The sequence below is a fragment of the Chaetodon auriga genome, chromosome 20, assembly GCF_051107435.1.
Source record: "Chaetodon auriga isolate fChaAug3 chromosome 20, fChaAug3.hap1, whole genome shotgun sequence".
Taxonomy (NCBI): Eukaryota; Metazoa; Chordata; class Actinopteri; order Chaetodontiformes; family Chaetodontidae; genus Chaetodon; species Chaetodon auriga.
Window position 1 is genome coordinate 8,335,049 of NC_135093.1, and position 15,915 is coordinate 8,350,963.

Consider the following 15,915-nt stretch of genomic DNA (forward strand, 5'->3'; position numbering starts at 1 on the left):
GATTGTGCATGGGAAGACATATTCGGTTAAGTGGCGATCATGTGACTTGCACCTCTGATTTTGGCCACTATGCTAAAATTGCCGCACAGCCAAGAACCTCTTCCACTCGCTCTCGGTCAGATTGCTGAATGATGATGTAATTCAGTGGTGGGTTGCAGGTCGATTCTGAGTAGTATGAGTGTCAGCACTGTCCCAAAAAACCTCCACAAACTTTGAAATGTAATTTTCAGTACAGCAGCTGTTGTATGGCGCTGTATATTTCATCAGGCCTGTTTACATGACACGCTGAAAAAACAGCTTTTCTAGGCTGAATGAGCTGAACTAGTTGTAACTGCTGTTGCAATGCTTTTAGTGTTTTATTTAAGCCATAATTGCACTCTCTTGCTGCAAGGATTCTTATTTCATTGAGCTTTAAGCCAAATGTGTAGTAGTAGTAGTAGTTATGTTTGTATCTTGTGCAATAAAATTAAAGAGCAATACAAGCACAACACAAGAAGGTCCCAGGTTTTAATGCAATGATTGGCTGAATGGAAAAGAACTGACAGGGTGTTAAGTGGGTCCGTGGTATATGTGAGATGTCTAAATTTGGACTGTGAGGCTAAAGCGACTACCTGAAGACAAAAATTCAACATCAGCAAAATGCACATAACGTGAGCCGAGCAATGTTTGCTTGTCAGCGGTTGTCACATGATTATGAATCGTGAGAAGTTCAACTAATGAGTAATCAAAGAAAAGTCATAAAAAAAAAATAAATATGTGGCTTAAGTGTTCTTTTTTTCCTCATCCAGCACGTTTAAATTCAGCAAAAACCTAAAAATAAATAAAACAAACAAAAATACAGACGGCAGCTTTTACATTTAGCAAATCATCACAGCTAATGTGCGCTATGACTCACCATACAACTCACTGACTGTACGTCATACTGAAGGTCAATGCACTCTGGCGCTGAACGGAAGGCATGTGACTCATCACAGAAATAGCACATTCAATTAAAATTCAGCTGTGAAAGACACAAAGGAGAGCAGCAGCTAATACTTCATGTCTTTTCCTCCAATGACACATTGTGATTGTTCCGCTTCGCTAGCTTTAGAGATGGTTCTGTGTTCATCCTCCCAGTTGGCCTGTGGGGTCTTGTGAATAAACACATGGAGGTTAATGTCTCATGTTCTTCCGCGTTCTCTGCAGACAGCTCTGACAGGAGGGGGAGAGGGAAGAGCCTAAAAGGAAAGCTGTTTCGGTAATACGCTAATCTGGCTCTCACATCTCTTTGTTTTAGGCAGTGAGACGGGATATTTTCCCCAAGCTACTGTTGAGAAGTACATCTCGAGTCCGCTGTGGGTGAGCTGTCAAGGGGAAATTCTTTCTCGTATTCTTTTCCCCCCCCTTTTTTTTGTGCGAGAACACCCCTCATACCCTGAGGGGCCTTTAGCGAACCTGCCATCATCCACACATACTGACAGCGGAGAGCATGCAGTTCCATGGTCCCGCATACGTCACCGGCGCGATAAACAGCCACGGGCCTCGCCACAGAGATAACGCTTCCAAGCAGTCTATCAAACAAACAAAGCCAAATGACGAATCTGGAGAGATGTTAAGAAATGACGCCATATTGCCCATGCATCTCCTCCGCCTGCCTTTTTTTTTTTTTTTTTTCCATCCACACAAACACACATACATGTATATATATATACTTGTGCAACCACTTCAGCCTGTCCTGGAAAAATCATTAGAGCCCCCACCACCTCACACACACACTGCATGCAGATGGAGAAAAATAGGGCTGAGAGCCAAAACGCCTGAGGGGCTTTTCATGACAGTAACCTTCTGTAGAGCTGCTTGTATCCCTCCACCTAGATCAGGGAGAGGCGCTGAGGGATGGATGGGAAAATAAGCGAGATAACCATACAAAATATTAGGCGAGGAACATTCACACAAAGTACAGAGGAGGAAGAAATCCGTGTCATTTTGCTCTCATGGCCTGGAGAGATGGCAGGCTAAATGCTCTTTTAAAACAGCTTGAACATTGAAATGATGATGGCTCCTTTCGCCTCAGCAAAGCACATTAATACATAGCCGAATGCCATTTCCACTTTTGTTAAATGGCTCACCTATTGAGTATTCAATTACAATGGCTGTCTCTCGTTTGGAAGACGGGGCTGGGACCCATAAAAATAAGCTCCCTCTGAGTGTGGAGCTGCAGAACACATTGGACAGCAATGGAAGGCATGAAGGGCTCCTGTATGGGGGTGGTATATAATGTTAATGGCAGAGGAGCGAGGAGGTTGTTGGGTATTGACTGTGGGGAAAAGACTAAGCTCCTCATCTGCGGTACCGTTTTATTAAGGAAGCACATTTTTAAACCATTTGCACACATGCAAAAAAAAAGGAGCCCAAGCACATGAAATGATCTAAATTGAGAAAGCCACGAATCCTGGCTTAAAAAAACATCAGTCAGGGTGATTAATTCAGTCGTGATTAATCGTTCCATTTGTCTATGATATGTCTAAAATTCCACAATACAAATCCGCCAGTAATGGTCCAATCCTTTCCCCCCATTGTGTGGTTTATCTCTTATGCTCAAATAGCAAAAGCAAATTGTGGCTAATTTTATCGGCGAATCCACTGGCATGTGGTTTTTCCAGCGGTAATGATTCCCTCATTCGGGCCTAATTAACTGCAGCCATTAAATGGAGGGAAATGTAATGCCCTGGGTTCCATGTCAGGTAGTCAGAGGAGGACAGCACAGGAGGACTCAATTAGGCCTGCGCTGTTCCCAGGTTATCACACGACATGTTTGCCAATTAAGTGAAGTAGCGTTTGATGTCTATGCGCCTCTGTCGGCACCATCTCAGAGGCCCTGGCAACGCAGAAACGGCGTCGCTAGCCTGTCCACCCCCCCACCAGCGAAGGAACAGACACTACACTATGCCCCAAAAAGGCAGTAATTACAGGATGGATGGGAGACTGTTATATAAGTAGGAGGCTGCCGATAGGCCAGGGAGGGCCTGCTGATGCCAGGTTTCAAACAAGTACCAGCAGGATCGAGTTACAGCAGAATTACCAAGGGTAGACTCAGTCAGAAACACAGACACATTTCAACATCACAAGCAGGCAAAAACAAGAGAAGAAAGAGAGGGAAACAGAGGCTATTGACATTTTTCGGAGTCTGCAGTGTTGCACGACGGTTTCAAACGATCAAAGGGGAATTGTGATCTGACTGAAATGAGATCCCAGTCATGACAAATAATGCGGAACTCGATTCTCGAAACCTTCAATCTTGCCCCAAATTATTATTAGCCACTTTCAAAACATGAGATCTTACAGCTGCTTTAAAACATATTTCCCCAAGTGTGCGAAGCTCTGTATCGTGACTCAGTAAGTGTGGGAGAGGAAGGCAGAGACAGGCAGACACATTAGCCCTCCCTTATGGCACATTCTGCTAGGCTATAGGAGTCAGTCTGCATGATCCTGACTGTCACTGACTTGTTATGAAAGCATCATGGGCTGAGGCTGATCCATCACTTTGGGGGGGTGGAAGTTGGGGTGAGAGGACAGCCAGGGGGGCTGGATGGGCGAGCCAGCCCTGTTGCCTGTCACTCACCATGCACCACTGCATGACCGCCAACCTTGTCTGGCTTGTGCACAATGGGAGGTCTAGGGCTCGACTGTATGAGCAGTCATTCCCCACCCCCCTCCCAGCAGCCAACACAGAGGAAGGCCAAAAGGAGTCAAAACACTCTGGACAGGCATTAGTCCTATATAGACCCGAGAAGACCTCACTGCTTGAGGCAGCTGAGCAGTGAATATCTGCTCTGTTTCCCACTGAATCTCTTAGTCTGGCGGTCTTAGCCGGGTTCAATTCCGGCGAGCAAGCCCTGACAGAGACTCCAAAAGATAATCTCCCTCAACAAACATGCATTGCAATTATCCAGAGTCATTAAACTGTAATGACTGGAGGTGTGAGCAAACTTCTTAAGCAAACAGTTACAGTACCACCCACCCGAAAATACATAACGCTTGCAAAATGTACGCCGCGGTGTAGGAGACAGAATCGTTCCTCACAGCAATTAGGGAGCAAGAGAGAGAGGTGCATATGTAAAAGGGAGGTCTTATGTTGGGAGAGGAAAGAGGAGAGGAAAATGCTGAAGTCAGCAACAGCAATAAATCCTCAAATGCTGAGCAGTGTCTTCCAGCTCTGTCCTGGTCTGTGGACCCCATCTCTAACCTGAAGACAGGGCTCTGTTTAGTAGCTTTAGCAGTGGGGAGGCAAGTTCAGTCCAGTGATTATCCACTCCCCCCCCTCCCCCACCCCAAAGGTGCAGTTTGTCCAGGCGGTGCCTCCGAGTCAAGCTCAGCTGGCCTGTTAGAGGATACTTCCCAGCAGCACCACGGTGTGTGACCACAGCTTGACCTCCAACCAGCTACTCACTTCCACAGAGCTGAGAAAAATCAATGGATCACCCGGCATGAAATGGTGACCCGATTGAGATGAATGATTACTGGGCTAATTCTTATTCATCTCTTTATGGGGCAGTGATAAGTGAGAACTTAAATGGATTCTGAGGAGAAATGAGAGCAATGAGTGGAATGAAACAGTGGACATGGCATTTTGATTGATGCTTTAAACAAGGTGAGAGGATATAGTGTTAGGCACATACCTCCACCAAGACTGCACAGTCCTTTGAATTTATTGCATTAATGCTAGATATTATATATATATATCCAAAGTATTTAATCTGCATCTAGTTCTTTTGCATCTGCACACACATTTAGTGCTAATTAACTGATGGCAGCCTTGATTATTTGGAGAGAAAAGCTAAATCCTGTCTGGGAATATTAGTTCTTGTACAAAGATGAATTGTGATGATGCTAATATGCCTAGCAGGTACGATGTTTACCATGTCCACATTAAAGTTTAAATGTGTGTTATAAAGTCTTTCGTGGAGCATACACAGAAACATGCACGGTACATCTTAACCAGAACAATGTGTTAGCAAAACGTCTGCACAAGCGGGCGTGCACACGTCTCGTTTCACTTACCGTCTCGTTGCCAAACAAGATGTCGACATAAGGCATGACCTTCATCAAGGGCTCTTTAAAGAACTGGCTGATGAAAGGTGCTGAGAGGTTCATGCAGAAGATTTTGTTGTTATCTGAAGCGTGCTTCGCCACCTTCAGGATTGACTCCGGGGACACAGTCAGGAAAAACCCCTGAAACGAAGAATAATATTCACTTACGTCATGTGTTCAGCAGTTTGACTGACCTCAACTCAACCAAACAAATTAATCTGTACAGTAGCAGTGCACAGGCAGCAGTATCTGTGTTTTGACAGCACAACATGGGCCAGAATGGACTGAAGCAGGGGCTCCTATAGACTGAAAGACCTTAAAATGCTAATTTGTGGGTTCTGGATTCTGACAAGGCAATTTCAGGATGACAAGGCCTGGTAATACTGAAATAACACAGGAGCCAAAAGGGAAAAAAAAAGCAGCAGTAGTGCTGAAACATTTATCTGAAATGGTTTCTTAGAACATACACAGAACAACAAAGAAGAGGAAAAAGGGCAGGAAAAAATCCATCCAGGACAAAGCCTGTGGCTGGGCTCCAAGGCTCGTACTGGAGGAAGCAACATGCACGTATCCGATGATAGAGCGAACAAAAGTCTCGTCTGGACTCTCCTTACTTGGAAACAAGAGAGGCAGGTCCACTCATTGTGTGAATGAATACAAATCAGGTAAGAAAACACCTTTGTGTTTCAGGTGGAAACCTGAAGCGAGACTCTCCTGCAAGCCACACAAAAACACTCCTCCTTTGATACTGATCTTCTTAACCTTGTTTTTCAGCAACAAGCTGCTCTGTAAAACCACTGTGTCACAATAGGGGCACAGGGGGGAGAGAGGAAAGGAAAGTTTCAGCACAGTGATACATTTAATCTGGCTGAAAAGCCTCCATTGTGGGCTACAGTGCAGTTCTCATTAAAGCACTATGACATTTGCAGCAACGGAGGAGCCACCTCCATGAAAGAGAAAAGGGTATAATACCGATGAATAGAGGGTGACTGTGTAGTCAATCAAATGTACAAGGCATTACAATACAGCCGAGCTAAGCAGGTGAATTCTTTATTACACATTCATGGTGTCATTCACTCTCTGGGCAGCCATTCTTATTCCTCCATGGTGTTGTATGTCCTGAGGTTTTTTGGAAATGTCTTTAAGTTATGGCCCAGGTCAGCGCCTGTGGTTGCTGTGTCACGGTACCATCTGTTGAGGACTAAAAAGGTGTTTTAAATGGATCTTGGAGCACAAAAGGAACTCACTCTGGGCTAATGGCCCATCACTGACCCTGACATTTTTCTTTTGCGGCGTGCCAACGTGTCAGAGGAAGGGGAGATTGTTTTCTGACACAAATGGTCTTTTTTTTGGTAGTTGAAAATAAACTGTCATGGTTACCGTAATGTTAACGCTGATCAAAGGCCGGCGGCTCGATCAAATATCCTGAGGGGTGGTGAACTTTAAAAGCCGTGCCACAGCTTCTCTAATCACACACTGGCTCTGTGTAATTTACTTCTAACCCTCTCTACCACTGCCAGTGCCGTCACATTACATCGCTCAGAACTGTAATACATACGCTGACTTCTTGATGAATTACATCCACGTAATACTAAGACAATACTCAAACACTTAACACTTATTTAAGCACTCAAGCCCACTTGGATTTGGGGTGACACATTTACAGGATGGTTTCAAAGTGCTGAAATAAACCAAGACAGACAAAAAGATGCACCATAAACCTACGCAATAACAGTGTATTAAGGTATACATAACCACCATTAACTAGCTGCTTACTAGCATGCATATTAGTAGCATACTGGCTCTTTAGTAGTCATCATAAAACACTTAATAATGGCTTATTCTGCATGATCATATTCTGCAGCTACTAGGTCATTAACTAAGAGCTTCCTCTGAATAACCTCCTAATTACTGCTTATTGATCGTTAGTAAGGTAGGTGCATTAATTATGATCTTATTAACTTAACCCTAACCCTGAAAAACCATGAGCTGAGCAATAATAAGTGCTTTATAATGACTAATAAAGAGCTTAGCCAGCCAGAGCTTGAATATATGGTATTTGTTGAGTGATGTAGTGCTTCTGCAGTTTTTTGGTTACAGCTCTATTTGTTATCTCAACAAAGTGTATTAATCTATGATGTTAGACCCACGTCCACTACAGAATACCCTGAAAATGAACCCCAAAATGAATGTGCATATCAAAAAATTCTAAGATACAACGCTGACAGACTTTGGATTGATGACTCAACGAATCTGAAGTCGATATCTGTGTTTCAGCGTGCACACTTATAAGAAGCTTCACGAGATCCGTAAAAAGTCCTTCATCAGCTTTGGTGCAGAAAAATGAAAAATCCAGCGGACAAATAAAAACCCTTTTGTGCGTCTCTGTGTTTGAAGCCAAAGTAATGCTGCAGGAATCTCGTTCATAAAAATCACAGGGGCCATTTTTTCCACCAGGCTCCAAATGTTGTGACTCCAGTGGCTTGCGGGAGAGGAAAAAAAACCCTCAGTCTGAGCCATGTGAAATTCCAGTTCCCATCAGTAGTCTCTGCCGACGACGAAACAGGAGAAGTTAAGTCTTTAGTGCTGCGGTGCAGATCATGTATCAAGAATACCAGATCCAGTTTCCCAGGTGTCAGAGAGCCCTGTGAAGTGGGGTGACTATCGCATTTCAAGGTCAAGATGATCAAAGCGCTTGGTACACTTCGTACAATTTCCACCCAGGCAAAACATTCAATAAAGCATTCAGAAATGCATTTTCCTGGCAGACAATAATGCGGAGCGATGTTTGGCCATGTCAAGTGGTAATTTGAGGGAAGAGCTGGAAAGGCAGGGCATCCATTTTCAATGTTTACCCTAAAAAGAGGAATGACTTCCACTTTACTCACACAAAGAAAACGTCTAAATGCTACTCTGAGATGAAATTAGTGGCAGTCTAACCATAGAGGTCCTAACTACACAGCAGCAGCACGCTATCACACTTTCCCTGCATTGTATCAGTGTTTTCCCCGGGGCTGCTCACATCTGAAACGCTGGGTGTGATGGATGGCATGGTGTCACCGGGCTTAAAATAAAAGTGGACATCTGAAGGGTAAAAATGATCTATTTTGGGAAGGGCATTTTCATTTGCACCAGCAGCAGAGGTGGTCATGGAAAAGAAAAGGCTTTTTTTTTTTTTCTTCTTCTTCTTCCAGGTCTATTTTAATTCTGCAGGGATATGGGGGAGTGTTCAAAGTACTGTGTCGTGAAGGTTTTGTTTGACACTTCCTATTACTCAGGAATGATGGAGGGAATTTAAACCATCACCACTTCAGTGAAAAGAGTAATTATGGCCTCTGCAAACGTACTAAATTTCATCAAATCCCCAGCTCTTAGTCAAGTTTATTTATACAGCCAGAAATCACAAGTTTCTCTCAGAGTGTTTAACAATCTGAGGTCTCTCTGTCCTTAAGGCTGCTCTTATCAAAATTTTATTAAAATGGATGAAATGACTATGCAAAAGGGGTCACCTGTACCACCCGACTTCAGCTCCCTTGAGCTCTATGTAGGTTTTTAGCATCCTTCATCTCATTGTTTCAGTTTCACAGCTCAGAATTGGACGGTTTTTGGCTCAGTCTGACTGCTTTCCACAGAGTTCTTTCCAGACGGAGGAGGCAGCTGTTTTCAGCGAGAAAGCTCAAAAGTGATAATCCCACTGTGCAATACCTGCCCAGCACCGAACGGCAGACAGACACGGTTAGCGACTAGCTGGTGAACATAGTGGAGCATTTAGCAACTAAAGAGCCAGATATTCCCCTCAGGATTTGATGAGGACTTGAGGAGACCAAACCAAAACTAAAAGGAAAGTGAATGTTGGGCTTCCATTCGCCAGATGGTCTGAAACACGACTCCACATAAATACTAATGGTGTCCGTGTCTGCTGGATGTGTAATGGATGTTTTTCTTGCTACTTTTGACACAAGCGTCCTGAGGATTCTGTCATTTTTCCCTGTTATTTTTGTTTTCTTGGGGGGCCCTATCCAAACCGAGGGTCTATGGATAGAGGATGTTGTAGGTTGTACAGACTGTAACGTAAGATAACATGACATAACCGCTTCGTAATGCTATAACACGCATACGCAGAAAAGCCCCCTGGTGGCAAAAAAGTTACTGCATGTCTAAAGCTGGGACCACCGCCTCCTCATTCATTTCAATGAAATCACTGCACTGGTACAACAAGGCCACAGATGCGTACTGATTGTCAACGTGGTAACTTTCCACCGTGTTACAAAACGCTGTCATTTGCTGCCTGTTTAGTCTTCAGAGTCACGGATGTTTCCTGGATCGTATTTCATCTTCTCACCTCTACCTGTAAAAAAACACCAACGCAGCATTTGTTTAACGCGGTGCCCGTTTTCAGCCTAAAGCTGCAGTCGCACAAGCTCCAAACTCTGCGAGTATCTTCTTTTGAGAGGCAGTATGACTGACGCTTTCAAGGATGTGTTCCCGTTTTGGTGTGATCGCCGGCCCGCTCGAGCAGACTCATGGGTTGTATTTAACCTTTGTTCAACTCCTCTGTTGGCCAACAACACTTATGCAATGTGCTTGAAAATAAAAGACATTATTCGAGCAGCGTACCTTCACCCTGTTCAGTGCAGTGCCACACCGCTAGCCTACAAACCACATTACCGCTATGATGCACCTTTCACAGTTTGTGATCTTGCTGCTCAGTATTTATTTCAGGGTTTTTCATTATTTCAAAGGCGTTTCAATGGAGGGAGGGCTAATGTGATGTGGTTTAGACCCTCAATTCAGGTAAGCACAAGCCTCTATTACACAAAAGCATCCATCAGAATAAAAGGGAGAAAACTCAGGAGGAGCAATGGAGGAGGGATTTCTCTTCTAGGACGGACGAGATGGAATAGGTGCTGCTTGTAGAGAGCAGAGACAAGCAACAACGGTAGAGTTATTAAGTAGAGAAACTGAAAAATACAGTATGAAAACTACAAAGTGGCTGTGCTACAAAGCAACAGAAGGACTTCATGTATTCACTGAATATACAGAATGAATAGAATTTTGCAAGGCAACTTTATTTCCAGTGGTTTTATACAGGTGACGGTTCAAGCGATCAGCTCGTCGTTGTCAGGAAAGCCCTGTGAGCTAACCAGCAGTGTTTTAAAGCTTTTCAAAAACCACCCAGGCCATGCTGTCCCTGTCATTACCATAGACAGCCCCCCATCATGCTCTCTGGTGCACAGGGTTCATTACACAGAATTAGATGTCACACAGATCAGAGCGCACGTGAGGCCACACACTGCTCTCCTCCTCAGTTATCTCTGTAAAGCACCATTGCGAGGTGGATCGATAGCTGAGGTTTGGAGCTTCATTAGCTCAGTATGACTCCATCGCCATCAAGACACCTCTGGCACGCTACGCCGGTGTTGCGAGATACATTTTACTCCCCGATCCTGAGGGTCCTGCTGTTTTACACACAAACACGCAGGGACAAACAAGAGCTTCACACACGATGAGGGGTGGGGGAATCTGTGTCAGTCTCTGGCTCGATAAACAGGAGAAAGAAGGAGGACAAACAAACAGAGGTAAGTGATTAATTGTGTCACAAAATGCCTTGAGTGGAGGAGAAAAAAATTACAAGGATGAAAAGCGCTCATTTAAGGCTTTTCATTTCAAAGGAAAATGGGCAAAAAGCTACAAAGCGGCTGGGACTTTGACGATGCTAATGATGTTTTGTTTGCATCGAAGCGGCCAGTTGGTTTCATTTAGAAAGAAGTTCAATTAAACCAACAGAGAAGATAAATGTGTAACAACCCTGCGACATGATTCAGCATTCCCTGCACTTTAAGGATGTTTGATCTGACTGCAAGGCGATTCAACCGCGCTGATAGCATCTGCCTCCTCTTCTTCTTCTTCTTCTTCTTCTTCTCTCTTCCATTTAGAATCGTGTTCTGCTGAAGCTTATCAGACATCTAGGAATTCATCCACTTCTTCTGAGGCAGCTGGAGGGAGGCCAACTGTACTGGAAACAGAAGGGAGGGCTGTGCTTTTAAAGGCCGCTCAGAGATGAAGAAAGGGGGCTATCATGTCAGCCAGGATCTCTAGGGCAACATAAATGTGCCACAAACGCTGGATTTAACAACTGGGCAGAGACATCAGTTACTAACTGTTGCAGTACTTATTTCGAAAACATTTTCCCTGGTTTAAATATTATGTGTTTTCAAGATAGCGGATAGTCTTCCTCGATGTCGTGAAGGTCTTTTGTGGTGTGCCTGAAATACAGAGATGCAGCTAGAAGGTCCTGGCAATAACTAAACATACCTGGCCAAGGTCGTCTTAATGAGTGTGGCTAAAACAAGACATTAGAGCCAACCGCAGCACACTTGAGGGGAGCGTGTGTCACACTACCAGCCTGCAATTTGTACAACCATCAGAGACCGTAATTACATTAACCTCAGACGCCTCCACACTGTAAAGTAATGGATGGGGGGGAAAAAAACCAAAAAAAATGAAGGTTTTTAACCCCAACTGGAGGTTAAGGGTTTGTTGGCATCACAACATTGGAAGAACTGGTTTGATTTGAGTGGTATCTCACTAAAAGTAATTCAAGATCAGCTTCAGGGTCTTTTCAAATGGCTGCCTTTTGCTCTCCTGTTAAGCTCTACAGTTTCAAAAATGTGTTGGCCGGGGGAAGAGGCCAGCCTGAGCGGGAGAGCGGGATGCCAAGGAATGTACTTAAGATCTAAAACAGACAAGATTTAAAGCCAAGAGCATTTAAATGCCAATACTAATCCACAAAATAATTCACCGCATAGCACAAACTGACTCTCCCTTACAGATACCATATGTTACCTCTGTGAGGAGATGAAACGAAAAAAAAAAAAAAAAAAGAACGACGCCAGAGGAGATGCTTTCTTCTCCTAAAACTGTGTTATCTTGGTAATGAAAAAGAAAACCATCTCTCTCTCGCTCCATGTTCTAAAGCTAGTCAATATTTCTACTCTCTCTGGTTCCTACTGTTGTTCTTGCCTCCATTATTGGGAGATTAGCCCAGAACAAACTGTTTGGTTTGCAGGGAGTTAAAATTTGCTAATGCATACACTCTCAAGTGTCCTTGTCTGCCACACTGCACTTAATTAGCATTTTAGTGCGAGCAGTTCTCTCTCCTTCAGTACCTCTGAAGGGGAAACATCACTCTGACTCACACATATACACTTACAGAGTCAAGTTGAGCTCCTGTAGTTTCTTACACGATTTGAGAACAGGATGGGGAACGGAAAGGGGGGTTTGTGGGGGTCGATGGAAAAATGGGATAAAAGTCTGCAATGTGAAAACAGATGTCGGGGCTGCAGAGTTGTCTCCTCTGAACTGGCTTGAAAGGACGTATTAATATATGGGTCAGATGTATAAAGCAGAGGTTCAGTGTCAGAGTGTCGACGCTGTGGAGGGGTTTCCAGTTTCAGCGACTCGGAGGTTGTGCACAGACAGAAACCAAATCTCTGCAGACATCGCCGCTGCTGGGAAGTGAACATTTCCAAATGTGCCACTCTGTGGATGTAAATGAATTAGTGCACTTAAGTTGAACACTAAAACGAGGAACCAAGGAGACAATCTTTCACTGTTCACAGTCGCTCCGGTGAAAGCTAGCGCACCAGGTTGGAAAATTACAGGTAATTGCTGAAGCCATTGAATCCAGTTTGGTTTTGGTTGAAAGACTAAAATAACAAAGCTCTGATTGCTGAAAAGACAAGGGCAGGGAGCTCGGAGGCCCTGTTGCTAAGAGTTAATTTGATACATATTTCTCCCCCTTGAAATGTCTGAGGTACTGGCAAGAGACGGCGAAAAAAAAAAAAAAAAAGAGTGAGAGGGAGGGTGAGACCCCCGCTCTCCCTGCAAATACTATCCATCTGCCATATTACATTTAACCAGCATGAGAAGCTAAGGGAGCGCCCTTGCACAATATTGTGTGAAGGCTGTCAAACTCAATGCAGGAGCTCGGTGCCCACTGCTCAGAGCCGAGGACACGGGGCCGCTTAAATTCAGTCTAATAATAACTTCTGACTGTGTACGCTCAGCACCGGCAAAACGGGAGAACACGTGGCGGAAAAAGAACTTTTAATTATTAATGGCTGTTTAAAAAAAAAAAAAAAAAAAAAACAGAAAAAAAAAATCATCTAATTGAAACCGTAATGTGATGGCCCCCCGGATGAAAACACCAACAGCTATCAACAGACTTTTTCCCTCATCGGAAAATTAGAATTTGAAATGAGCTCCCAAAAAGTTGCAGCCGATTTTTAGCCTGCGAATAAAAATGTCATTTTTCTGCCAAACGTTTGCCGCCGTCTCCAAAGCGCTGCTTTAGGTTGTTCCTATGGCGTGATCTTTCATATGATCTATGTTTCAAAGAGGTATTCCAGTGATTTAGGCTGAGACATCCTGACTTTTAGTTGCTACGATGGGTCAAGCTCCAAAAATACTGCATCCACTTTCCATAATGCAGCATCACAGTGTCTTTTCATTAAACCCTGCCTGCCTGGTTAATGCCCATGACGTCAAAACTCCATGTCCCCGGCATGCCAACATACTTAATTTGTAGTCTCCAAACCCAAGCTGAGAAAATAACTCCAGATGACATCATCAGGGGTTATTTTCTCAGCATTTGAAAGGCTTCTGCAGAGCCACAGAGGACAATACACTATAAACTGTTTGCACAGACTGAGTTGTACCTGTTAGTAAAAGCAATGGAGCGGCCTTCAGTTCTCATCTTGTGTCACGGTTTGTAGTTGTAGGATCTTTCTTGGCCAGAACAAAAAAAAAAATCCAAATTCCTAATATATGTAAATTTTGCGCAGACTTTCTATGATCTATAATTAAACAGAACTATAATCAAACTAGCGCTGCAAATTAGAAAAATTTTCATTATCGATTAACTCGCTAATCACTTGCCGATTGTTTAGCCTACACTGACAAATGCACGTGTCCATTTGCACGCGTTTTGTCCGACCAGCAGTCCAAAAACCACCAAATATTCAGTTTCTACACACAAAACACAGGAAAGCAGAACATTTCCACCCTGAAATATCAGATTTATTTTCTGGATTACATTTTTCTGAGCTACATCACCACACTTTACATTTACACTGCTCACTTTAAAATTATAAAAAAATCACACCGAGTTCAGATGAAGGTCTGAGGATCTTTGGACCTCCGTGACACAACATGCTGCTAACACTCACCACTCAAATTGTACAGCACTAAAATCAAGCTCAGAAAAATCAATTGCCTGGAGGCAAGAAGTGTGAACTTTCATACCCTAAGCCCAATTTCCTTGAAAGTGGAGGTCCTAAATCAAATCAAACCAAGCCAATGCGCCGTGGAATTATGCACGAAATGACACAGCTATATAAAATGACAACTGGTAAGAAATACTGTCAAGGCCAGGAAACTTTAGAGCTTGTTTATTCACTCCACATGTTTTTATCTTCCTGGTGCTGTGATGATGTCAATGCTGATTGTCTTTGTTTTTATTCAGGCCAAGAGGGAGAAATCTATTGAGTGCACGCAGATGATGTAAACACACAAAAGAGGAAGAGCAGAAACAGTGCACTCAAAGGAGAGTTGGCTCGAATCGCCAGGGCGAGAATACGTCCTGCGAAGACTCACTTGTTGCTGCGGTATTTTGATTGTTCGGGGAAGGGAGGGGGGGGCGGTTTCGGCAAAAACTTCGCAATTCAGTGGCGACAACTACCTCTACCTGTGTGCAGCTAACTGCAGCTGAAATACCTCAGGAGGATTTCAAAATCTTAGCGATCAAAAGAAAAAAGACTAAACGACACTAAAGGAACTTTCAACTTTTTAAAGTGAATGCGTGATAATGCCATTAAAAGTTGGCCAGCGTGCCTCTACTTATATTCTGTCTGTGAGTTATTGTCAAAGTCATTGCTTTCAACTGGGCTAAACAGACATTTTCCTCCCTCAAAGCACTCACATATTAGCAGTGTAGTGTACTAAGAGCTTCTCCCACTTGAGAATTGCATCTCAGACTGAGATGGCTATAATCACAGCCAGAAAATATGAGTCTTTCTTAAGCATCAAACAAAACCTAAAAATCACAAAATTCAGATGCTGCTGGTAGGCGTCAGGGTTGTCTGCCAAAAGCACAAGTAACAGGGTGAAGAAATGTGTTAGATGTTAAATCAAAATTGTTCAGAGGCATTAGTATGCCGCTTGCCTTTGATAATTCTGACTTCAAGACTTATTAGTCGCAATGTGGTTAATATTGCCTCCCTGTATGACAAGATGACTAACACATCGGGGACTTGTTTCAGGAGGATAATGTTGTGCTTATCTACAGGGTTAAACCAGTCTTGGACTAGTCTAATAGAAGGAGGACAGTTTAACTGAAATTAAGGTTTGTCAAAATGTAAAGATCTTCCCCAGACATGTTTGATGCATATAAAACACCTGTAACACCTATAAATATCCTGAATCCGTGATTATGCAAACGTGCAATTTCCAAAGTTTAACTACTCTCTGGCTTTACAGGTCCACTCTCAGCGTCTGTGCATTGGACGCTTCAGGTCTGAGGTTGAACACTGGACCAGGATTGGCTTCCAAACTATCTGTGATGTCTCAAATCCTGCTCATCATTCAGCCTCCTTAAACCTGGATTTTCAATGAGCACAGAGTTTCCACTTTCAGCACAGCTCTGCATGAACATCGTCCTGCGCAGTGAAGCTGAGACATCCAATAGGAACGAGAAGACAAAAAACATATTTTTGAGTGCCTTAAAAAAATGGCCGACCTGCCCCCGGGCTGCCTCCGAGCTTAAAGACACTGCCATGGCAACAA

The 15,915-nt window shown here is 43.6% G+C and overlaps 1 protein-coding gene across 2 annotated transcripts in view; it reads right to left on the reverse strand.

Moving 5' to 3' along the window:
- The window catches only part of LOC143338628 (adenosine kinase-like), a 101,196-nt gene that overhangs the window by 24,895 nt on the left and 60,386 nt on the right, over positions 1–15,915 (reverse strand). For both annotated transcript variants that reach the window (XM_076759169.1, XM_076759170.1), the window contains exon 7: positions 5,041–5,211. In XM_076759169.1, coding sequence (XP_076615284.1) covers positions 5,041–5,211 — 171 coding nt within the window. The remainder of the gene's footprint in view (positions 1–5,040; positions 5,212–15,915) is intronic.